The sequence below is a fragment of the Phocoena sinus genome, chromosome 19 (genome assembly GCF_008692025.1).
Source record: "Phocoena sinus isolate mPhoSin1 chromosome 19, mPhoSin1.pri, whole genome shotgun sequence".
NCBI lineage: Eukaryota > Metazoa > Chordata > Mammalia > Artiodactyla > Phocoenidae > Phocoena > Phocoena sinus.
Window position 1 is genome coordinate 6206868 of NC_045781.1, and position 23281 is coordinate 6230148.

Below are 23281 nucleotides of genomic sequence, written 5' to 3' on the forward strand. Positions count from 1 at the left end.
AACTGCCTCTTGCATCTCCTCTCTTATCTCCCCCCTCGCTGTCCCAGTGTCTCTGAGGGCCAGCAGGCCCGGATGGATGGGTAGCATTGCGGTCCCTGACAAAGGGTCCTAGAAGGTCTGTCTACCTTGATTTATTTTATTTTATTCCAAACTTGGGGTGATGATGATAGTTTTCGTAAAAGGTACCTCATTTGCAAGAGGAGGCCCTCCCAAAAGACATTTTGTCCCTGGCACCGCCCCAGGGAGGGGGGTGTGCTGTCCTCTTGAGGGCAGGTCCCAGCCTGGGCTCTGCTACCAGCCGCTGTATGCCCCCCTCAAGAACCTCTTCCCTCTCTGGATCCTTGATGCTCCTTCCTTGACTTCCTTCTGGCTACCAGTGGGTGGATGGGTGGATTTCAGGAGATGTATCAAAGGCTTGACAGGGCTGCAAGGGCCTTCCGAGATCTTCCTCCTCCTCTCCCCTTTCACAGAAGGGCCAAACTGGCCCAGAAGCAGCAAGTCTTTCACCCTAGACCCCCCAGCCACCCAGGCTCAAGGACTTGGGACTCCGGCTTCTTAGCCCACAGCCTCTGACACCCCCCGAGGGTTCCAATCAGAGCTCCCACAGTTCATCCGGTCGTCTTCTGCTCAGGCTGGATTCACACGAGAATGGTTGGGGCGAACGGACAACTGAGAGAAGCCACCGGGGTATGACAGCCAGGGGCGATGGGGACTTGAGCAGATTGGAAAACAGATTCCCCATTAGAAGCGGCCACCACCCTGCTCCAGCCTCTCCACATCGAAAAGCTGGCCCACTGTTGCTGGATTGTGCAAAGTCTCCGGTTAGAACTGACATGGGGAGGGCTGCCACGGTCACCCAGAAGTCAGATGAGTGGCCAGAATCGATCGCCAGCATGGCCCTAGGGAGGGCATTACAGGAAGCGGAGGGTCCCCAGGAGAACTCGGAGCTGTTGGTGGGGTCCCCAAAAGGGCATACCAGATGAGGATCCCAGAGGGGCCTCAGATGCGATTGGAGGATTCCAGACAAACAAGGGCATCGCAGAGGTGGCCGGATACAACAAGGTTCACTGAGGTCCGTCCTCCAGACCTGACAAGGGTGTTTTCAGACATGACAAAAGGATCCCAGAGGCACCGTAGATGTGATCGGAGAATTCCAGACATAAACAAGTGATAGCAGGGTGGTTCCAGAGAATTAGGGGATCTCAAAGATGACAGAGGGATTTGGGGGGACAGACAGAATGAGAGTCTCAGATGGGCACAGAGACATGTATGCAAAGGGTTCCCAGAGGGACCCAGACATAACTAGGAGAGCTCAGATGGGACAGGAGGGAGTCAAACATGAGAAGGGGATCCCAGAAAGACCCTGGACAGGGCTTAGGGCTGCTGGCAGAGTCCCCCTCTTGGTGTGATGATCTGTAGGCTCACCCTCCCCTAGATGAGACTGAGAGATCGCAGACACACAAGGGATCTCAGACATCACAAGGGGATCCCAGAGAAGCTCTTGGGATTCTGGAAGCACTGCCCTGCCCCGCCCCTCCACACAGACACATAAGTATAGTCGTCTCTGGGTCCTTCAACCCAAGACATGAAGATCTTGGGGCCCCTGGACATGACAAGGGAATCCCAAAGAGGGAATCCCAGACATGACTGGGGGGATCCCAGAGGGACCCTGGGCAGGGCTTAGTGGCAGCGCCCCGCCCCCACAGCCAGGATGGGGGATCCGTGGGTCCTATGACCTAGGGTGTGGGGACGCCCACGTGACACAGGCGTGGAGCCCCTGAGAGTCCCCGAGAGGCCGCCCCGGGCTCAGGCCCGGCGGGCGGCGGGCAGCAGCGCACTATCAAACTGGTAGGTGAGCTTGCGCTTGACCTTGCGGATCTCGCCGGTCTTGGCGTAGTTGCGCAGGGCGCGCGCCAGCTTCTGGTAGGTCATGCGTTTGCGGTTGCCCTTCTGCTGGCCCCAGCGGCGCGCCAGGAGCTCCTTGTGCTTCGAGGAGAATTGGAAGACCCCGGCGCCCGGCTCCACCCACCACACGCACTCGCGCATGTCTCCGCGCGTCAGCAGCCCCAGCAGGAACTGGTACAGGCGCAGCTTCTTGCGGGCCCCTGCGGCGGGTGCGGGGCGCGTTAGCTGAAGCATCCTTCGGGCCCCGCCCCACCCCCTCCCCGCTTCACCCCGCCCCGGAACCGCCAAGCCTCTGTCTCCCCATAAAGAGAACTGGGGTGACGAAGGTGGCTGCTAGGTACACCTGCCTGGCTCTGTCTGTGCCACAGCCCCATCCGGGGCAAGTTGCTCCCCTTTCCTGAATGTGCCACCCCATAACCCCCATCTCCCATCCCTGCTTTATATTTCAGGATGTGTGTCTGTCCTGTGACTGCTTGGTGGCCAGCACGTATCTGTTGAGCGCATGGATGAATCTGTGAAATGGGTTGGCAATGCTCCTCAAAGACTTATGACAGAGCTGACTTGTGGTGAAGAGATCTGAAGTGGGTTTGGATGTGGCCATTTCTCCAGCTCCAGGTCACTCAGTGTGTCAGTTCCGCGGGGACTGGGATCCTGGGAGAGGCCAAGGGGTCTGACTCCTGGGCTCCTTTAAGCAGCAAGGGCCCCACAGAGTTGGGGGGTTCATAGCAGGCATTGGATACAAGAACCCCACCTCTGCCATTTTCCAGCTGTGTGACGTTGGGGTGGTGGCTTAACCTCTCTGAGCTGGTGTTTCCTCAGCTAAAAATGAGGCTTGTGTGTGTGTTTTTACAAATCTTTCTGAAGCGCTTAGTACCAGGTGCTGCTCTAGGCACTGAACAATTACGAGCTCATTTAATCTTCATCATAACCCCACGAGATAGGGGTGATAATAACAATGCCCATTTTACAGATGGGAAACTGAGGCCCAGATAGGGAAAGTAACTAATAATTCCAACTTCCAGGGGTTGTGAGTAATGGAGGGCACAGGGGCGGAAGCAGGGGTTGAATAATAGATGGGAGCTGATATTGTGATGATTTCTTTTGCTATTGTGTCCATAATGATGGTGAAGATTTATTGAGTGCCAAACTCTGTGCCAAACACTGCTATCTCATTGACACGTATGATCCCCCCTAATTCTCCCAACCACCAGCAATAGACACTATTACTGTCGTCCCCACTGTACAGATAGGAGACCAAGGCACAGAGCGGTAGAGACAGTTGCCCAAAGCAACACAGCCAGCAGATGGCAGATCTGGGAACTGCCCTCAGCGCTGGAGTATATATAGTAATTGCTTGGGAAGACATGGTTCCTTTAACCTCCCACCCCCATCTCCAGTTGGAGTCCCTCCCACCCCACTTGCGCCCACATACCTGCCTCAGATCCCCTCCCCTCGGGGCCAGCCATGAGGGCCTCATCTGACTCGCTGTCCGAGACCTCCAGGGCGGGACTGTCCAGCAGGAGGTCCTCTTCCTCTGACAGCACGGGGCTGGGGTATGGGGCGTACGCCAGGGGACCCAGGGTCTGTGGAAGGTCAGGGTTACCTGTAGGCCCAGGGGGAGGTCCCCCTTCTCTCACTCCCTCTGCTTTCGTCCCTTGGCTTCTTCCTGGGCCCTGGCCGTGGCCCTCCCCACTCTGCTCACAGCCTGCACTCTGGCCTCGGTTCAGATCTCCATGGCGTGGCCAGGGGATGCCCGGGCCACCTCCATGAGAGCCTGCTCCACACAGATAATGGCCTTTGGTGGCCCCTGGCCCACGTTTGTGCCTCTGTTGGCTCGGTGCAATGGCGTAATAATGCTGCTTACCCTTAGAGGGTCGCCAGCGGGATGAAGGGCTTCCTGTGTGCACAGGTTTTGATGCAGTGCCTGGCACCTAGGAAACCTCAATCAAAGGAGGGGGATTTTCATGGTCATTCTGCCCCTCACCTGGCTTGTGAAGTCCTCCATGGGGTATGCTGGGAAGCCAGGCCCCGGGGCCTCCAGGCTGGGGGCCGGGTCCAGGTTCCCCACAGGGCTGTAGGTTGAGGGTCCGTAACAGAGCTGGACACCCTGGGTGTGGCTGAAGGTGGCCACAGCCGGGTCAAAGGTTTCATAGGAGGCGGCTGGGACAGCTGGACTGAGGCCGTAGTTCCATAGATCTGGGGGGAAGGGCGCTGAATCAGAAGCTGAGAGGTCTGGGCTCGGCCCCCTCCCCCTTGAAGCCCCTGCACTGGCACAGAGGGACCATTGTGGGCTGTGCAAATCTCTGACCCCAGGATTTGCATGGGCAAGCGGGTGATTGGGAGAGGAAAGGGGAGGAGGTCGGGAGGCCTGAGCTAACCTTGTCCTGCTGTGCCAGGTGACAGCCTCCCCTGGGCCTCAGCTCTCCCATCTGTAAAATGGGCCCAAGGGGCAGGTGGGGAGGGTGCTGGGCCAGGATCACTCACCAGGAGCCCCGTCTGAGTCAGGGTAGCTGGAGTGCTTGCAGCTGTCCAGGTCATAGAAGACTCCATCTGGGTACTGATAGGGGTTGGGAAAGAAAAGGGGTCAACCCAGGCTGCAGGGAGACCCCACCCAACCCTGGACCAGCGGGGAGACTATGACAGGCTGGGAGAGGGAGAGAAAGAGAGACACAGAGACTAGGCACCAGAGACAAGGGCAAAGAGAGGGACATCCAGAGATACAGAGTTGGGAGACAGATACAACACGGCAGAAATACACAAAGGCCCAGACCCAGACGTGCGCGCGCGCGCGCACACACACACACACACACACACACGCACACACACACAGAATGAGAGACACAGGTAGGGACACATAGAAAGAGACCAGGGTCTCGCAAAGGGACACAGCAGCCAGCTCCTACTAAGACTGTGGGCTTCTGGGAATCCCAGCACCTCACCGATACACAGTTGTGACATTGTAGCAGCTGGGGAAGGTGTAGATGAATTCCCCCAGTCTTGCCTGCCTGGGGGAGGGGGAGGGGCTGAAGGGTGAGAGGCACAGAAGTGTTTTTAACAGAGGCAAAGAAGCTCTCCATGCTTTTTTTTATCCACCTCCATATCACTCCGATTCATCCCAAGAGTCATGTTGCTTTAGCAATTAAAGTCTAAAACTAGATATATGCCATCCTGATAAACCAGTGATCTCACTGCAAGGTATTTACCCATGAGCACTGAAAACATATGTCCACGAAACAGCCTTGTTCAAGAATAATCAGCGCAGCTTTAGTAACAGCCCCCAAACGGGAAACAGCCCAAGTGCCCAGAGACAGGAGATTGGACACACAAACTGTGGTGCGGTCCTAGGATGGAGTACTATACAGCAAGAAAAAAGGACCAACGTCTGACACACACTTGATGTCGCGTGAGGAAACCAGACCCAAAAGGGGTCAACCCTGTGTGATTCACTTTATATGAAGCTCAAAACCAAGCAAAACTAATCTGTGGTGGAAAATATCAGAGGGGTGTATTGATTGGGAAGGGACGTGAGGGAATCTTCCGGAGTGATGGTAATGTTCTATATCGCGGTCTGGTTCGTGGTTACACAGGTGGGTGCCTAAGTTAAAACCTCATTGAGCTGTACACAAGATTTGTCTCTTTCTTGACTTGTAAAGCAAACCTCAATTTTTTTTTTTTTTTAAAGCAAAACTCTTCAAGTTGGAGGAGGGTGGGATGTGCTGGCGAAGGGGCACCCACAGGGGGGTTTCTTTCCAGCACGTGAGTGGGGTTTTATTTCTTGGACTGAGCTGTGGGTTTATGGGGGTGGGGTATAGTATTCTGCACGTCTGAAATAGTCCAGACTCAATTTTTGAAAATACGAAGTAAAGCAGAGAAGAGAAGAAGGAATGAGTAGATTTACTAAGTGTGGGATGGACGGAGGAAGGGACACAAAGTCAAAGACACAAAGACCCACCCCTCCCCGTTCGAGGAAGTGGACCAGAGTCTGAGAGGAGAGAAGAGATGTTAGAAAAACTTCTGTGATGGAATGGGTAGGAAGGGGGTCCTTGGAGGTACCGAGGAAAAGTCAGAAAGACAAAGGGACAGGAAGGAGTGGAGGGGGAAACTGAGGCAGGGAGGTCGCGATGGGCCACGTGGGTCCCCCCACCCCTCCCTGACCCCCAGGGCCCCAACTCACCAGACAGCTGAAGTGTGGCCCGTCAAGCCTGGAGGGGGAGAGACACAGGGGCATGTCAGGGGAGTCTTCAGCCTCCTGAGTCTCGAAGTGGTTGGGCAGATGGGGGATAGGCGACTGCAGCTGTGACCACCACAGCTCGTTCACTGCTGCGTGTCTCTGTGTGAGACCAGCCCCACCACACTCACCCCCACCAGGACAGGAAATGGGGGGCGGGGGCCAGGCAAATGTTTCCCCCTCCCCCGGGATTTGCATAGACAGAGGCTGGGCGGGGGCAGGGAAAGTGAGGGAGAGAAAGTCCCCTGAGAGATGTGGGCGCCCGAGGGCGGGTGGGGGCGGGGAGGGGGCCTTGGTGAGCGAGTCGGTTAAATGGGTCCATCTTGGACCGGAGGAGACAGATGGAGAGATGGACGTCGGGGTAGAGATGGGAAAACACAGAAGAGGTTCAGCAGAGGGGAGAGGAGAGGAGGGAAGGGAGAAAGGTGTGGAGAGACAATTCACATGGCATGGGACAGACGGGGAGACAGAAGGAGAGATGAAACAAACTGGAGAGACAGAGAAAGACACAGAGAGAGGGAGCAAGAGGCAGAGAACAGAGACCCAAAACAGAAAAGATGAGCCAAGAAGCCCAGTGAGCAGACCCAGTGAGTGAGTTGGGGATGCAGCGAGACTCCGAAGGAGATGGGGACAGAGACAGAGATGGAGGGCCACTTGGGAGAGGACAGCAGGGCAGAGAAGCAAGCATCCCAAGGAAGAGATCTTTGGGGTCCAGGGGAGACATGGATGGGACGGAGGAAGGAATCGAGGTGGCAGAGGAAAGAGATCCAGGAGGGGTGAGAGACAGTGTGGACCTCCCTCCCCTCCCACCCACCTGCCCCCTGGGTGGGGCAGAGACCACCACCCCTGGGGCAGGCCCGGCAGAGGGGTCAAAGGTGAGGTGCAGGGCAGGGGTCCTGAGTATCACTTTCGGGTGCCCCCACTTACTGTGCAGCCTCTAGGGTGAGCATGGTGGTGCTGGGCTGGGCTTGCTGCCGCCTGCAGACACCACCCCTATTTATACCTTGGCCCAGCCCCCTGGGGGGGGCAGGGGTGCCGGCGGCTGTGAGCTCAGCCCGCCTCAAAAATCCCCTCAGGGGAGGGGGCTGGATTGCACAACCCCTTGGTCACGTGGCAGGGAGGGTGGGCCCAGGGTCTGTCTGGATTTGGGGATCCCCAGGGTTGGGATGGGGGGATTGACCCTAAGGAGTGGAGATGGGAGAGGAGCCAGATTTGGGGGGACCCTGAAAAAGTAAAGGAGGGGTCAAGGGGTCCTGTGGGAAGGGGGGGTGGGGGGAGGCTCTGGACCCAGGAACCAGAGGGGAGTGGGTTGCCAGGCGCTGGGGGCACGCCGAGACCGCCGGCTGACAAGAGCACTGGGGGGAGTCAGAGGTAGGGGGGCCCCGGGCTCTCAGAGTAGACGTGGGTTGGGCTGGGGTCCCTGAGAAAAACCCAGGCCCGAAGCCGGTGGAGACCCCAATGTGGAAACATTGTGGGTGTGTGACATGGGAGGGGGGTCCCCCTGGTCGTTCCGGGGAGCGGGAGCCTCCAAGCCAGGGGCTGCCCCAGGCCTGGAGGAAACAGGTCAGCACCTGGAGGGCGGGGCAGCCGGGCCAGAGGAGCTTGTGCCCATAGATGCTCTGCTCACTGGGCCTCGAGGGAGGGCTCGCGGGGGTGGGGGTGAGACCCGGCCCAGGGATCTTGCAGGGAGGGTGAGGGAGTCCGGTGAGGGCCTCCTGGGGGTCAGTGGATCCCACTGAGTGGAGCTAACCCATCTGGGCCAGAGCTTATGACAGTGGACCACGACCCCCCAGGGACCACAAAGCACCGGGTAACAAAAGGCCTGAACTTTATTAATTCTCCGCCCATCCCACTCCACAAGGCCCCTGTGGGGAGTCGGCCGAGGTCAGAGGTCACCAGGCCTCGGGGCCGGGGGGCCCGAAGCGCCTCAGAAGCTGCTCCTGGTCCTGCAGGTCCTTCCGCACCTTCTTGCGCATGTAGAAGATGGGGCAGTCCCGGCTGCGGGTGAGGACGGGGGTCAGGGCCACTGCCACTGCCCGGGCACACCAGAGTCCCACTGCCCAGCCCAGTGGTGGGGCAGGGGCCGTTCCCAGGACTTTGGCCCCTGTACGCTGCCCACCCACCTCCCCTCCCACGATGGGCTGTTTGCTCAGCGGGCATGGGGGGAGCCGATAACAGCGGGTGCTCACTCAGGCGCTGGGCCACCAGCCGTATATCACCTGGCACCTGGCGTGGGAACCCGCCCCGCCCACCTGTTCCCTGGGGAAAGGCTGGCCCCGCCTTGGCAGAGGGGGCCAGGACCCTGTGTGTGTGTGTGTGTGTGTGTGTGTGTGTGTGTGTGTGTGTGTGTGTGTCTCCATTTCCTGGGCAGATACTGGGTGCCCAGCACCCCCCACTCAGCAGCCCCCAACCCCACCCCAAGAAGGCTGGGATGGTCACTGGCCCATTTTGCAGGCCAGGACGCCGAGGGTCGGCGATGCGGGGGGGCGCCGAAGCCTGAGAGCCCGGAGCCAGGGCTTTGGTCCATAGGCCTCAGCAGCTCAGAGGAACCTGGGCAGTCCAGCGCTGGGGCCCAACAGGCATGCCCACCTGGTGCAGATGACGTCCTCGTGCAGGCTGCCCTGACAGCGCTGGCACTGGGTCCAGAGGCGCGAGAAGCGCTCCTCCAGGGCGTTCAGGTGGGATACCTGGGGATGGAAGGGCGGAGTGGGCGGCCCTGCGCACCCCCAGCTGCCCCTCCCCACCTCCCCTGATCCCTCACCTCCTTCTGATACAGCTCCGACCCCCGGGCTTCGCAGAACTTGCACACGGCTCCTGGGGTGGGGGAGGGGGGCAGGTCAGCCTGGGCCGCCCCACCCCTGCCCCTTCCCCGCCCGCTGCCCATCCCGGCTTCTGAAAGTCCCCATCGATGAGAGAACAAGGGAGCAAGTGTGTGGAGAAAACTCCCTGGGGAACTCCCAGGGCGGGGGGCCCAGGACCCTCTGGGGCTGCCTGCAGACAGGAGCCCCCCACCGTGGGGCCGGGGCCGGGACCGTGGATGGCGGCAGAGGCGGGAGGGCCAGGGGAACGGGGTCGGGGTCGGGGGCGGGGGCGGGGCGTGCTCACCCTGGTGGCCGAGGACAGTGCGGCAGCCAATGCAGCAGTTTTGGCGTTTGGCGAAGGCCAGGAGGCCGCCCACCTTGCCCGTGAGTACTGTCTTGCAGCGCGTGTGGTCCCCGCCTGCGTGAGAAGGCAGGCGGTGGGCCCGGTGCCCTCCCCCGCCCCCCAGCCCGGTACCCCCGCCTGCCCCGGCTGCCCCCCGCCCATACGCAGCAGCACGGCCTCGGCTCGGCCCTCGCCCAGGATGGGCTCGAAGATGCGCAGGAGAGGCTTGGCGAGCTGCTGCTCCAGGTAGTACTGCGTGTCGATGGGCAGGCTGTGCTCCAGCACGAAGAGGGGGTCCTGCGGGCAGAGGGGCCGGGGTGGTCTCACCAGGGGGGCAGAGTGGAGGGGCCCGGGAAGGGATAAGGGGCTGCGGTCCCTGCCAGGCAGGGGGGCAAGGGCTGTGGTCAACAGCGGGCAGCCAGGGTGAAGGGCACCGGGAGCTGCCGTGCGTCTTCCAGCCGTGAGTGGGGGCAATGGTGGGGGGCAGTCACTGGGCCCGGACTGGGATGGGGTCAGAGGTCATGGGAGTCCCTGGCCACGGGCCCTGTGATCCATGCTAGGGTCCACAGGTAGGAGCCCTCAGGTCACCAGGGAAGGGTCAGAGTTCACGGTGGGGACAGGAGATGTGAAGGTGGATGTGAGCTAGAGCTGAAGGTTGGAAGCCAAGATAAGAGGTAGCAGGACAGGAACTAGGGACTGACAAAGGGGTGGGGGTGGGGTCACAGGTCACTGGACTTCCAGGTAGGACACGGGAGGGTATGAATCCAAGAGAATTACAAGTTGAAGATCCAGGATCAAGGAGTCAGTAAGAGACACAGAAACAGGTGGTGAGACAGACACTCTCGCTCTGTGCAGTGAGGCTAGGCCCCCTTCTGCAGGATGGAGCCAGGACGGGTCAGAATAAGGGGGGGTGGGGTGGAGGGCCTCTCCAGAGGGTACCGGGAGGCCCGGAGCAAAGCACTGTGGAGCCAACTCCCCGGGGTGTGTTGCGGGGCGGTTCTCAAGGCCCCGTGGGGCCTGCGGAGAGAAACACCCTCCCCGCCAGGCCTGGAAAGCAGAAGTGAGAGCAGAGGAGAGCTGGGCGGGAGCGGGCAACCCAGGTGGGCCTGACCTCGGACTTCATGTAGGCGGCCACACCCTTGGCGGCACTGATGATCACGTAGGGGACACGGTCACCCAGGCTGGGCGCGCTCCCGGGGTCCCGCTTCCTCATCCTGCGGGGAGACCGGGGCGGCAGGCTGGGTGAGGGCAGGTGGGACGGTGGGGGCAGGCTGGGGGGTAGGAAGTGGTGGGCCCAGCTGGAAGGAGAGGGTCTATTTCTGGCCGGTCCCGCCCCCTACCGCGCTGGGCTGACCTCTCGGCCAGCTCCACATGGGCCTGCTTGCCCGCGTAGTCTGCGGCTGCGCGGGTCAGCTCCTTGGTGATGACCAGCTGTGAGATGTCAATGCGGTTACATAGCAGGTCGGAGATGACGTCCTGCGCATGCGCCACGGCGCCCGCGGGGTCTCTGCAGGGGGGCGGACGGATGGACGGGCGTCACCAGGGCGTCACCAGTGGCTGTGGCCGCCCGGCTGGCACCTCCACTGCCTTGAGGCTGGGGGACCAGGATGCGCTCCAGGGGCTGGGAGGGGCCCTGCCCGGCCGCAGGCTGCCAAGTGGCAGAGGCAGGGCCGGAACCCGCAGCTGTCCGACCCCACACTCTTTCCACAGCTCCGCCACCGACAAAGGGCTGGGCCTGACACCTGCGTCCCCAAGGGAGGAGGGGCTGGGGGCTGGGCTCCTGGGCCTGAGGGAAGAGAGGCCGGGCTCCAGGTCCGGGTGCGGGTTCCACACACCGGTCGATGAGCAGGCGGCGCAGAGAGGCGGTGACGAGGTTGGCCACTAGGGGGCAGTTGTCCCTGCGCACGGCCTCCAGGCCCTTGCAGTCCATGCGGTCATGGGCGTCGGACCGGGAGGAGAAGAGCAGGCCCGCATACCGCTTCTTGCTGATGAGCAGGTACGGGAAATAGACCTGGGGGGAACCCGCGGCTGAGAGCCCCTGAGGCTGTGGGGGCCAGTGCCCCATCCTGAGGCTTCCCCAGAAACAGACAGGGCCAGACAGGGATGGTCCCTGGGACACAGGATTGGGACACAGGAAGATGGACCCTAAGACCCCAGCACCTCAGCTCAGGGGGACACCCTCAGCACTCCAGGGACCCCAAGTCGGAAATGGGCTGGGATAAAGCTACACCCTAAAACCCGAGATCCAGACACTGGGGTGAAGTCTGGAGAGCCCCAAATGGGGGCCTGAAACAGACCAGAGGCAGACGGGGGAGACCAGGCAGCAAACCCTCAAAGACAGGAGACTAAGGGCAGAGAGTGAGCCCTGGGGCAGGGACAGGCTCCAAATCTGAGAGGTGTACCCCGAGGCCTGACCCCAGCTTCGAACGCGGGGGATGAATCTGGCGTGAGGGCTCCCAGACCCAAGCCTGTCGCACGCTGGGAGGCAGGGAGCATTGGACAGCGGTACCCCGATCCAGGAGTTGCCCCGTCAGGGCCCCTGCTGCACAGGACAGCCCCTGAAAACCCCTGAAAACCAGAGACGCTCCGAGAACGACGGGGTCTTTAGGAAACAGACACCGTTCTGCGTAGCAAAGCCCAAGGCTTTTGGGGGTTTCCAAAACCAAGGTCCCCAAACTCAGGAGGATCCAGGAACACAATACCTCAAAACTGGGGCTTACGAGTTTTTAAATAAATAATTTTTTAAAAAATAAGGGACTTCGCTGGCAGTTCTGTGGTTAAGACTCCACGCTTCCACAGCAGGGGGTGCGGGTTCGATCCCTGGTTGGGGAACTAAGATCCTGCATGCCGCACCGCATGGCCAAAAAAATTTTTTTAAATAAATAAATAAAACTGGGGCTGATGAACTCAAAGAATAGGATACCCAGGGCACCCAGATCAGCACACCTCGAAATGGAGACATAAGCAACAATGGGCGTTCCTGGACGCTGATGCAGTAGGAGAACCCTACCCAAATGCACTCAAACTTTGCAGGCACCCTGAGAATCAGAGACCCCCCCCCAAAACTGGCAAGACCCACGTCTGCCCACTCCAAGCACTGGGGGGCCCCCACTTACTTTCTCAAACTCTAGCCGGATGGGTGAGGGGAAGTGGCCAGACACCCAGTCCGCAGCCTCCCGTCCCAGGGCCATGGCCTCAGCCACAGATGAGACGCCAAATCGGCACATGACAGAGTCAGTGTCGCCATACACCACCTGGGGAGGGGCACGTGTGACCCAGAGGGTTGGGGAGATGCTGGCGGCCCCTGCACTTCCCACACCAGCCCCAGGCCTGTCTCAGGCCAACAGTGGGCAGGCAGGAGGCCCCTGACCTTGGCATTGGCACTGTAGCCGTTCTCCACTGTGTACTTGGACTCCACGAGCTGCTTCGTTCTCTCAATCATCTGGCGCCCGAACCCAGTGACGCTCTGTCAGAGAGAGAATCAGGCAGAGTGAGGGCCCAGGGGCCGTCCCCAGGGAACACGGGCTTAGGGTCCCACCTCTGCTGCTTTCTGCAGGTGTGAGTATGGATGAGCCACTGCCCTTCTGGGCCTGTTTCCAAATCTGCAAAATGCGGCTACTGAGCTGCTCCTTAATGGTCTGTTGGAAGTAGGTCCCTGGCCCAGAGCCCTGGGCACAGAGGAGGAACTGACTGCAGCAAATAGTGGTGGAAAGGCTGGAGCCAAAAGAGGCCATCAGCTCAGTGTTTCTCTCCACGGAGGTGCTGAGAATCTGCGGACACTGCAGGCAGCTCTCCGTGGTGCAGGACCACTGACATTCCTGGTCCCATCCCCCTATCCTTGGGCAATCAGAAATGTCCCCCCAAAGGTAGGGTGCTGTACCAGGGCCATGGAAAGACCATTCCTTTCCAAATAAGGAAACTGAAGCTGGGGGAGGAGAAGGGACACACTAAGGAGAAACAGGCATGACTCTTCTGTTTTTGTTTGGATCCGCCCAGAAAACCTTTGTCTTTAACTAGAGCATTGAGGCCACTTATGTTTAGTGTAATTACTGATTATATCTGAGCTTAAATCTACCATCCAACTAACTGTCTTCTATTTGTCCCACCTGTTCTATGTTCCTTTTTCTTTCTAACTTCTTTCTGGAATACTCAGTATTCTTTTTTTTTATTATTCCACTCTGCTGCCCCCATAAGCTTGAGAGACAGAAACAGGGAAAGAGGCTAAGAAACAGAGACATAACAGAGACAGAGGGAAGGGGCTGAGAGAAATGACAGAGAGACAAGGCCAGGAAGCAGCAGCTGCTATGAGGAAGCCCCAGGGGAAGCAAAGCCACACCCTCCTGCCTGGCCTCCCCTCGGGGCTGGAACCTGACAGCCAGACATCCACTTCTTTCCACCAAGGAGGATGGGAGATGCCCCCAGAGATTATGAAGGGCCAGTAAGAGCAGTAAGGGTGGCCTACTGTAAAAGATTAACCTCACTCAAAGAGAGGCCTGGCTCTCGGCTGGCTCCTGGGAGGGAACCTCTAAGCCAGGGGTCCCCAACCGCCGGGCCATGAACCAGTACCGGTCCGTGGCCTGTTAGAAACCAGGCCACACAGCAGGAGGCGGGCGAGCAAGTAAAGCTTCGATTGTATTTACAGCTGCTCCCCCCCCCCCACCCTTGCTCGCATTACTGCCTGGGCTCGGCCTCCTGTCAGATCGGCGGCGGCATTAGATTCACACAGGAGCGCGGCCCCTACTGTGACCTGCACATGTGAGGGATCTAGCTTGGTGCTCCTTGTGAGAATCTAATGCCTGATGACCTGAGGTGGAGCTGAGGCGGGGATGCTAGCGCTGGGGAGTGGCTGCAAATACAGACTATCATTAGCAGAGAGGTCTGACTGAAGAGACCAAAATAAATCAGTTGCTTGCAGACTCATATCAAAACCCTACCAGTGGTGCTTCCCTGGTGGCGCAGTGGTTGAGGGTCCGCCTGCCGATGCAGGGGACACGGGTTCCTGCCCCGGTCCGGGAAGATCCCACATGCCGCGGCGCGGCTGGGCCCGTGAGCCATGGCTGCTGAGCCTGCGTGTCCGGGGCCTGTGCTCTGCAACGGGAGAGGCCACGGCGGTGAGAGGCCCGCGTACCGCAAAAAAAAAAAAAAAAAAAAAAAAAAAAACCCTACCAGTGAGTGGCCAGTGAAAACAAGCTCAGGGCTCCCACTGATCCTGCATTACGGTGAGTTGTATCGTGATTTCGTTATATATTCCAATGTAATAATAATAGAAATAAAGTGTACAATAAATGTAATGCGCTTGAATCACCCCCCAACCACCCCCCACCCCGCCAGGTGCATGGAAAAGTTGTCTTCCACGAAACCGGTCCCTGGTGCCAAAAAGGTTGGGCACCGCTGCTCTAAGCCCTTGGCGTGTCCTGCCTGACAAGTGTCTTTGTTCATCTGGGACCTTGGGTCACATCAGGTGATCTGTGCTAACGTGATTTGTGGTGGGGCCTTGGGCCACATGGTATCCAGCCTGACATCTGGAGGGACTGGAGACTGAGTAACTAAGGTCAGTCACATGGCGCTCCATGCACCTGACCCCCAGTAAAAACCCAGGACACCAAGGCTCAGGGGTGCGTCCCCAATGGGCAGTACAGTGTGTATGGTCACACATCAGTGCCGGGAGGAATAAGTGCTGTCTGCAGGACTACCCTGGGAAAGGCAACTGGAAGCTTCCACCTGGTCTCCCCTGGACTCTGCCCCATGTGCCTTTCCCTTGGCTGTTTTTTTTTTTTTTTTTTGCGGTACGCGGGCCTCTCACTGTGTGGCCTCTCCCATTGCGGAGCACAGGCTCCGGACACGCAGGCTCAGCAGCCATGGCTCACGGGCCCAGCCGCTCCGCGGCATGTGGGATCTTCCCGGACCGGGGCACGAACCCGTGTCCCCTGCATCAGCAGACGGACTCTCAACCACTGCGCCACTAAGGGAAGCCCCCTTGGCTGGTTTTAATCCCTGTCCTTTCACTGTAATAAATCATAACCATGAGTATAACAGCTTTTCTGAGTTCTCGGAACCCTTTTAGTGAATCACTGGATCTGAGAATGGGCTTGGGGGCCCCTGAACTGTAAGTGGGTGTGTGTGTGCACAGGCCCCTCCCAGCATAAGGCCCACCCACTGCCAGTTCTTCCAGGTGTTCCACCCACAGCCATGTGAGGACTGACACAATGTTCAGGAAGGGAGCTCCCCGTGTCTGGAGGTAACCAAGTCTGGAATGTGCAGGGACCCAAACCCCAGGGGAAGGAGCTAGACAGAAGACCTCTCTAAGAATCTCTTAGGCCATGAGCGGAGGCACTGATCCCAGCGTGGCAGAACCTCAGACTCAGGCGCTCTGTGGTCGTGCCGTGGGTGTTTTTCTGTATGAACAGCAGAGTAAACAGGCCTAGGATGCTGCTGCGGCGGGGAGGGAGGTAGTGGGCTTTTATGCCCACATTCCCTCTCAAAGCAGAGCACTGCCCTAGCACCGGCCAAGCATCTTCCCTGGGATCCTCACACAGGGACGGGACAGGGGACCCTCGTGCCTGTTCCAACTGTGACCAAGAACACACCGCGACTTAACGGCCAGAGCCTGACCGTGCTGTTGGGTGAGCCCCCAGCCCCGCCCCAGCCCCCCCCGACAGAAACACGGCCCTCCTCTCCCATCAGGAGGGAGGGGACCTGCTCTCTGCTCCCCCACCCTCATGTGGGTCAGGGGCGGAGGTGGGCTGGGGTGGAGCCTGCCAGGGACATAGGGGCTGCCAGGTGACTGTGTGACAGGTGAAAAGCATGAGCAAAGCTGCCCCCCTCCCTCAGTCCCTCGGCCTCTGCCTCCCCCGCCCCGCCCCGCCCTGCTCCAGCCCCCCCGGAATTTATCTGTCTGCTGAGCGCCAACTGCTTTCCCATACACATTTACTGCTGTCACCATCTGTGTCCCCGCAAGGCTGGGCACCAGGGGAGGAGCTCTCATCCACTGTGTCACCTGCTGGACCCACAGGGCACAAGGCCCAACCTACAGTGAATGGTCAGCAAGTGTTTGCTGAACCAACGAATGAACCAATCACACAAGCATCCACTCTCCAAAAGGTCAGCGGGTTGGGGCGATCTGGGCCCTGACCTCTACTACATTGAGCCCTGGTTCTCCCTAAGGGGTGGTTGTCTGTCCCCTACCTGCCGCGGTGCACTCACCTGTGAGATCTCCAGGCATGGCAGCTTGCCCACCTGGGCACCAGTGAAGCCGTACACAGAGTTGGCGCTCACTTTCAGTGCCAGCTGCCGCCCGTCCAAGACCTGCCGCCGTAGGGGGTCTGTCTCCTTGGCCAGCTCGGCCTTGGCCCTGGGAGGAGAAGGAGAAGGGGGAGGCAAAGGCCATTCAGGTGGCATTTCAGGCCTCAGGGGCAGACGAGAGGCCCAGGCCTGGGCACTGGTCAGGGTGCCTTTCTAGAAAGGGGTGCCACATACATTTGTGCAGGTCGCACACTGCACAGAGGTGCCCAGCACAGGGGCTGGAGGGAGCTGCCCGCAGGGGGTGCCTTGTTCTAACTCAGGGACAGCTGCAGCTAAGTGCACCCATGACGGACAGGGATTGCCAGGCCGCCTCAGCAAGGCTGAGCTATGAGCAGGGGTGGGCGGCCGGGCTCAAGAGCCCACCTCTTCCGGGCGCTGAGCAGGTTCTCCAGGATCTGGGGCAGCAGCCCCTTCCGCACCGCCGTCTTCACAAACTCGTCCCCCGTGGGTGTCTTGATGAACTGATCCTCGGTCAGGCTGGGCCGAAGGTGGTAGGGGTGACGCCTGGCCTCCCTGGCTCCTCCTCCATCCCCTCTCGGGACCCCCCCAACCTCTTGCCAGTCCCCTCCCCTCCCCACTAGCTCTTGATCCCCAGCCCCAGCCAGCCTGAGGCCGGCCCCTGGGTGGTCTCGGGGTACACGTGGCGAGCGGGGCCACCATACCCCAGTTTCTGGGCGGCCCCGGGCCGTAGAAGCGTGGTGTAGCACAGGTTGTGGGCCATCATGATGGACGGGTACAGCGAGGAGAAGTCCAGGGTGGTGATTGGGACATCATAGTACCTGGGGGGCCGGGAGGAGTCAGGGCGGGGAGCCCCCCTGTCCCCACCAACCCCGCCACCGGGCCTTACCCTTTCAGGGGCTCGATGACTGTGGCCCCCGTGTAGTCCTCGCCGCCCTCCGTCTTCACCACGGGCATCAGCAGCCCCTGACGCATGGCCTGGGAGGGCAGAAGGCGGGAACTGTGGATGGGCGCGGGCAGGGCCCCTCAGCAGGGAGCGTGGTGGCCAGGCCCGCCCTGGGCTCCGCCCGCTGACCTGCCGCAGCAGCTGGGACACGACCTTGACCTGCTGGCCGCGGCTGAGCAGGTAGCTGAGGGGCACGCCGGTGACGCGCGCCATCTCCATGGCATTCACCAGCACCATGAGGCGCTCCAGCAGCCGCAGGGGCAGGAAGGCGTCCTTGAGGCAGTACACGGCCAGGCGGCGGCGCGTCTGGTCGTTCCCATTCTGGGGACGGGGGCAGGCATTAGGGGCCAGGGAGGCAACAGCGTGGGAGGAAGGAGGAAAGAAGGGCACAGTCTGAGGACTTAGTGAGGTCCAGAGGTCGGGGCAGGGCAGCGGAACAAAGGTCGCCATGCCAGAGGTCGCGGGAGTGGGGAGGGACAGGGGTCCCATCTGCGGGGCGAGATCAGAGGTCGAAGGTAGGAGCTAAAGGGGACGGCCAGGAAGGCAGGTGGGCGCTGAGGGCCGAGGTCGCGAGGGTGGGGAGAGAAGGGACGGCGGGAAGCGGGTCGGGCGGCGCGGGCACCTGCAGGTCAGTGATGATGCTGTGCTGCACGTCCTCCTTCTGCTCGCCCAGGAAGTGGAAGCTCACGGCATTGAGCGTGTAGGACCGGAGCTTGTACTCCCGCAGCAGCACCTGTGGCGAGCGGGAGCGGGTGGGCGGCGGCCCCGGGGAAGCGGCCCTGTGAGGGCAGCCCCCGCCCGGCCCGCCGTACCTGCAGCATGTCCATCTGCACGCGGCCCACCATGCTGACCACCTTGCTGTCCCGCCGGCCGGTCTGCCTGGACTGGAAGGACGAATCCCGGATGCTGGAGCGGAGGCCAGACACACGGCCCAGGAAGGGGAAGGCCTGCACCTGGGGGCACAGCACATGGGGAGAGCGGGGGCTGTGGCGGTGGGATCTGCAGGGCCGAGCCACAGCAACGGTAACCAGACAACCCATGACACCCCCTGCGGTGCCACCCTCCCTTCCTGCTGGGAGCCCCGCGGGCAGGGGCAGCTCTGGGGCAGAAGGACCCTCTGTGGCTGGGCAGGCACGGATGGGAGGCTGGGACAGGGAGAGTCAGGGGCCTGAGGGCCGTGGGCGTGAAGGGGCAAGGATGGTGCCCAGGGGCTGCGGGAGCGGGGGCAGGGGCAGACTTGAGGATGGTGCTGAGCTTGACGGAGAGGCAGCGGGTGCTCGGGGTGGGAGGCCTGGAGGACGGCAGGGCACGGTATGGAGCACCAGGTCTGCACTGGCGACAGTGCGTGAGCCGGGGCCAGGTGTGGAGGAGAGGCCTGAGCTGGGCTGGGAGCAACGAGGCTGGGGCTGGAGAACAAGGGCAGGGAGCGGAGGCCGGAGTATAGACGCCAGGCCGACAGGGGTGGGCTTCTCCCTGGAGCTGCCGGGGGCCTTAAAGTGTGCTTGTTTGCTTTTTCCATTATGAAACTGGCCAAACATCGAGAAAAAGAAGAAAATAATACAATATGTACCCCGTTAGGAGTTGAACTGGGTTCCCCCAAAAGATGCTGAAGTCCTAACTCCTGCACCTCAGAATGTGACCTCATTTGGAAATTGGGTCTTTGCAGGTGAGCAAGTTAAGTTGAGGTCATTAGGGTGGCCCTGATCCAATATGACTGTGTCCTTAGAAAAAGGGGACATTGGAGCACAGAGACATGCACAGGAGGGAGAGTCAGGGAGAGTGCCATGTACACTCCAGCCATGTCTGAGGCGACCGGAAGCTAGGAGAGAGGCCTCAGAAGGAACCAACCCTGTGACACCTTGACTGGCCTTCCAGCCTCCACACTGAGAGACGACACACAACCGTGGGGCTTTGTTACGGCAGCCCCTGCAAGCTCACACGACCCCCCCAGGCCCACACCAGATTCAAGCATCAAGGTTTTGCCACCTACTTCAAGGACACCCCGTTTTTTCCTTATTTTTTGTTGACATATTTTAAAGCCCGAAGAACAAGGCGCTGCACCCCTGCCCACTTCAATCTGCCCCTCCAAATACACGAGCCTTTTCTGACTTAACCACGAGTGCTTCCTCGCCTCTGCAAAAGCCACAGAAACCTTCTGGGCTCTGAACGGGGCAGGGACGGGGCCAGAGTCGGGGTTTCAGGGAGGCAGCCGCCCACAGCCTGAGCCCTCAGTGGCGTGTCTGAGGGCAGCCCCACGCCCCCGCCCGCCTGCCACACCTTGAGGATCTGGGCCCGGGAGATAAGGTACGGAAGGTCGAAGTTCTGGATGTTGTAGCCAGTGATCACGTCGGGGTCCATGATGCGGACGAAGGCGGACCAGGCCTGAGGCAGGAGCACACCGGGTCACCCAGGCTGTCATCCTGGTCAACCCCCTGCCATGGATCCTTCTCACTCCTGGAATGTTCTGGAAGCCCCCAAGAGCAGCCCAAGAGCCCTCCCACCCGTGGAAGAAAGACTGGGAAGGTGCTTCTGAAAATAACGAATCCACAGGGGAAACGGCTCAAAAAACGGCCTCGCGCCTGGGAGGTGCAGCGTGGGGAGCTGAGGAAAATGGGGGTCGGGGGGCACGGAGCGAGAGCCACCTGGAGCAGGTCCTCCTCCCGCTCGTAGCTCTGCACCTTGGCGCCCAGGATGGGGGCGCAGGGCCGTAGGGTGAGCGCCAGGCGCAGGAAGGGCTCTGGCTCGCCCCAGCGCAGGCCCAGGGAGCAGATCTGGATCACGGGGTCCCGCTCAGGCTCCGGAAAGATGCCTGCAAGGGGAGGGAGGAGGGGGAGGCGGAGACCTGACCCCTGATGCTCCCTCGTGGCACATCTCACCTGGCCCACCCACTCCTTTCTGTCCCCACCGTCTGCAGAGCCTGCACAATCCACCCTGGCTCCCCACTGCCTGCAGCTCCGGGCCCTCTTACCCATCCCTCACAGACTGGGCCGACCTACCCCAGCGCCTCTGCACTTGCTGCTCTCTCTGCAGGGAATGCTCTCCCCGCCCCACTCCCCAGCCCCTCCCTCTTCACGAAGCTTAGCCCCTCGCCCGAGGCCTCCCCTGCCCACCTGTCCGAAGCAGCCCTGTCTGTCTCCATCACCTTCCTCCTTTGCGTTGCGAGCCTTTTAATAACCTGTCTGCTTGTGTGTCTACTCCCTTCTCCCTGAGTGAGCTTAAGAAATGCAGGGACTCCCGGGGTGAGACTGGCACATCACTAACATCCGGAAGGAAGGAGGGAGGACCTCCAGGCCCCAAGGACACACCTTTGCGGCCCGCGCACTCGATATCAAAACTGAGCACCCGCAGAGGTGCGATTCGCTGCCACTGCCCTTCTGGCGGGTGACTGACCACATCCGACCACAGCACGTCCGCCTCCAGCTGACACAGTGTGGCCTGTGGGGACAAGGTGGGTCAGCGTCTGCAGGGTCCCAGCTCTGTGACCCCCACCCCACCCCGGGGACCCATGCACCTTCCCCTCCGGCCTCAGGACGTATTTCCCAGCCGGGAGTTCCAGCCAGTTGCAGCCAACGATGTCCGCGTCCACCATGAACCTGCAGGGGGATGAGGGTCAGTGGGCAGAGGCTCGCTTGGGGGGTGAAGGGAAGGAGGCGAAGGTTGGAGAAGCGAGGCGGGGGCCATACCGGATCTCAAAGTCAACGTTGGCCTCATAGGGCGGGAAGCTGGGGGTGCCCAGGCCGGCAACGCGGATGCCCTGCTCCAGGACACGGCGGGCGGGAGCCACGAGGCGGGGCAGTGCCAGAGTGATGCGCAGAAACGAGGAGGGGCCGTGCCCGTGGTACCCAAACATGCCTGCAGACGGAGCGGGTTGGCACCGGCCTGGAGGGACCCCCACCCACCTGGCCCCTGGGGCAGCACTCACTCTGCCGGGAGCACAGCTCCATGGCCAGCACGGCCAGCCCCGTGAGCTCCTTGCCCCCGCGCTGGTCCCGGCTGATGGCTGTGTTCAGCTCCCGCTGCAGGTCGCTCAGGTGCTCAGGCCCAAACCCTGGGTGTGGGAGGGCCCATCAGAAGTGCAGGGGGCCTCCAAGCGGTAGGGGCGAGGAGGGGTCTTCGGGGTCGGGGCCACTCACCGGGGGGTGCTGGGGTGTAGAAGTAGGGCGCAAAGCCGTGGATGTGGCAGCAGACAGAGACGCCCTCGTCGGTGACCCCGAAGGCGCGGATCACCGGCACGGAGTCCTGGGACGGCAGGGGCACCCCAGGCAGGGGCCGTGCTAGGCCTGGGGGTGTCATAGGGTAAGGCAGGGGCTACTCTCTCGGACACCTCAAAGGTGTGCCTGCCTCCCTCCTGGTTTACGTGTCTACCCTTGTCCTCCTTACAGTCCTTTTCCCACTGCACAGCTAGAGGGAGCACCCCACGTTTTTCGCAAATTTCAAAAGTAGAATCAACTTTGTGTGGGCAGCATGATGAGCTTTAACTTAGGGAGATTCGTGTAACCACCAGCAAATCGGGGTACAAGACGGTCCCGTCACTCCAAACAGCCCCCTCAAGCTGCCCCTTTGTAATCACACCTGCTTCCACCCCGCCCCCTGGCACTGCTGGTCTGTTCTCTGTCATCCTGATTTTGTCTTTTTGAGACCATCCACAGAATGGAGTCAAACAGTACATAACCCTCTAGGTCTGGCTTCTTGCACTCAGCATGGCACCTCGCGCCGGTATCCATCCATGTCGTTGCATTTGTCAAGTTTGTTCCCTTTTATTGTGGAGAACCACTGTGTGATATGTTACCCATTCACCTGCTGCAGGACACGTGAGTCGTTCCTGGTTTTGGGTGGATATGAATAGAGCTATCAACATCCACGGATTTTGTTTGAATGTAGGTGTTTGTTTCTCTAGGGTAGATATCTAGGGGTGGAACTGCCAGATTCTATGGTAAGAGTAGGTTTAACTCTTACATCTCAATAAAGCTTGGGGAAAAATTACCCCCAGAAAAATAAAAAAGAGTAGGTTGAACTCCGTAGGAAACGGCCAGGTTGTTTCCCAGAGCGGCTGCATCTAACTGTGGCCCCACCGAGCACCAGGAGCTCCTGGCACTGCGCAGCCTTGTCTGCACTTGCTGGTGTTGGTATATTTCACTTTAGCTTTCCTCACAGCTGTGCGTTTGTGTCTCATGGTGGCTGTCATTTGCATTTCCCTGATATCTGACGACACTGCACATCATCTCATGTGCTTATTTGCCATCGTAGATCCTCTAGCGAATTGTCCAAGTTTTCTGTCCGCTTTCGAACTGGATTGTTTTCTTTCTCTTGAGATCTGAATGTTCTTTATTTGCAGCACTGGTCCTTTGTCAGACATATGGACCGCAAACGTTTCCTCCCCGCCTGTGGCTTGTCGTTTCATTCTCGTACAGAGGAGTCTTCGAAACACAAGGCAGGGCTTAGAGGGGCTCTCCCCATTGCCAAAGGCTCCCCAGCTTTCTCAGAATGGAGCCCCGAGGTCCTCAGTGGGCCAACGGGATCTCCCGCGACCTCCCACCTTCACCTTCACCCCTCGCTCCCGCCTCACTGGTCTCCTGGCTGTTCCTTAAACATACCAGACCTGCTCCCTCCTCAGGACCCTCTGCCAGGAATCCTGCTTTCCCAGACATCCCTAGAGTTCCTTGTTGCCTCCTCAGAAGGGCCTTCCTGCACCTCCATGACGCGAGGTCCAGCACCGCTGCCCTACTCGATGCTCCTCGGTTACCCTCACCACCACCTCACGTTCTGCTTCTTTTTTTTTTTTCCTGGCCGCACCACGC

At 60.1% G+C, this 23281-nt stretch overlaps 2 protein-coding genes across 3 annotated transcripts in view; both read right to left on the reverse strand.

Annotated features, from left to right (window-relative positions):
• Nucleotides 1–125: 125 nt before the first annotated feature.
• On the reverse strand, nucleotides 126–7951 carry SPIB (Spi-B transcription factor). 2 transcript variants are annotated; one of them, XM_032612879.1, is made up of 6 exons: nucleotides 7061–7951; nucleotides 6080–6107; nucleotides 4390–4462; nucleotides 3890–4101; nucleotides 3338–3488; nucleotides 126–2105 (listed from the first exon to the last, which is right to left on the reverse strand). In XM_032612879.1, exons 1-6 carry the CDS (start codon nucleotides 7081–7083, stop codon nucleotides 1807–1809), a joined length of 786 nt encoding a protein of 261 aa, XP_032468770.1. In that variant the 5' UTR covers nucleotides 7084–7951; the 3' UTR covers nucleotides 126–1806. The 2 variants fall into 2 exon arrangements, with proteins under 2 accessions (XP_032468770.1, XP_032468769.1); XM_032612878.1 differs by lacking the exon at nucleotides 7061–7951 and having other exon boundaries at nucleotides 6080–6972.
• The window catches only part of POLD1 (DNA polymerase delta 1, catalytic subunit), a 24348-nt gene continuing 9011 nt past the window's right edge, over nucleotides 7945–23281 (reverse strand). Inside the window, exons 4-27 of the mRNA XM_032612637.1 lie at nucleotides 21617–21763; nucleotides 21406–21531; nucleotides 21167–21335; nucleotides 20995–21076; nucleotides 20789–20918; nucleotides 20126–20292; nucleotides 19761–19865; nucleotides 18296–18436; nucleotides 18106–18216; nucleotides 17613–17804; nucleotides 17427–17515; nucleotides 17242–17358; nucleotides 16943–17056; nucleotides 16481–16628; nucleotides 12648–12743; nucleotides 12394–12531; nucleotides 11113–11288; nucleotides 10632–10784; nucleotides 10389–10491; nucleotides 9442–9574; nucleotides 9239–9352; nucleotides 8895–8947; nucleotides 8723–8820; nucleotides 7945–8131 (exon numbers count right to left, since the gene is read on the reverse strand). Of these exons, the coding sequence (XP_032468528.1) occupies nucleotides 8026–8131; nucleotides 8723–8820; nucleotides 8895–8947; nucleotides 9239–9352; nucleotides 9442–9574; nucleotides 10389–10491; nucleotides 10632–10784; nucleotides 11113–11288; nucleotides 12394–12531; nucleotides 12648–12743; nucleotides 16481–16628; nucleotides 16943–17056; nucleotides 17242–17358; nucleotides 17427–17515; nucleotides 17613–17804; nucleotides 18106–18216; nucleotides 18296–18436; nucleotides 19761–19865; nucleotides 20126–20292; nucleotides 20789–20918; nucleotides 20995–21076; nucleotides 21167–21335; nucleotides 21406–21531; nucleotides 21617–21763 (3008 nt within the window). The 3' untranslated portion in view covers nucleotides 7945–8025. The remainder of the gene's footprint in view (nucleotides 8132–8722; nucleotides 8821–8894; nucleotides 8948–9238; nucleotides 9353–9441; nucleotides 9575–10388; nucleotides 10492–10631; nucleotides 10785–11112; nucleotides 11289–12393; nucleotides 12532–12647; nucleotides 12744–16480; nucleotides 16629–16942; nucleotides 17057–17241; nucleotides 17359–17426; nucleotides 17516–17612; nucleotides 17805–18105; nucleotides 18217–18295; nucleotides 18437–19760; nucleotides 19866–20125; nucleotides 20293–20788; nucleotides 20919–20994; nucleotides 21077–21166; nucleotides 21336–21405; nucleotides 21532–21616; nucleotides 21764–23281) is intronic.

Bases quoted from the DNA above. Each gene is read 5' to 3' on its own strand.
- SPIB (XM_032612878.1), bottom strand. From the start codon at position 6,331: ATGCAAATCCCGGGGGAGGGGGAAACATTTGCCTGGCCCCCGCCCCCC. The intron at 4,463-6,079 runs GTGAGTTGGGGC...AACCCCTATCAG, and splicing joins GGCCACACTTCAGCTGTCTG to TACCCAGATGGAGTCTTCTA. The intron at 3,489-3,889 runs GTGAGGGGCAGA...GACCTTCCACAG, and splicing joins TGGAGGACTTCACAAGCCAG to ACCCTGGGTCCCCTGGCGTA.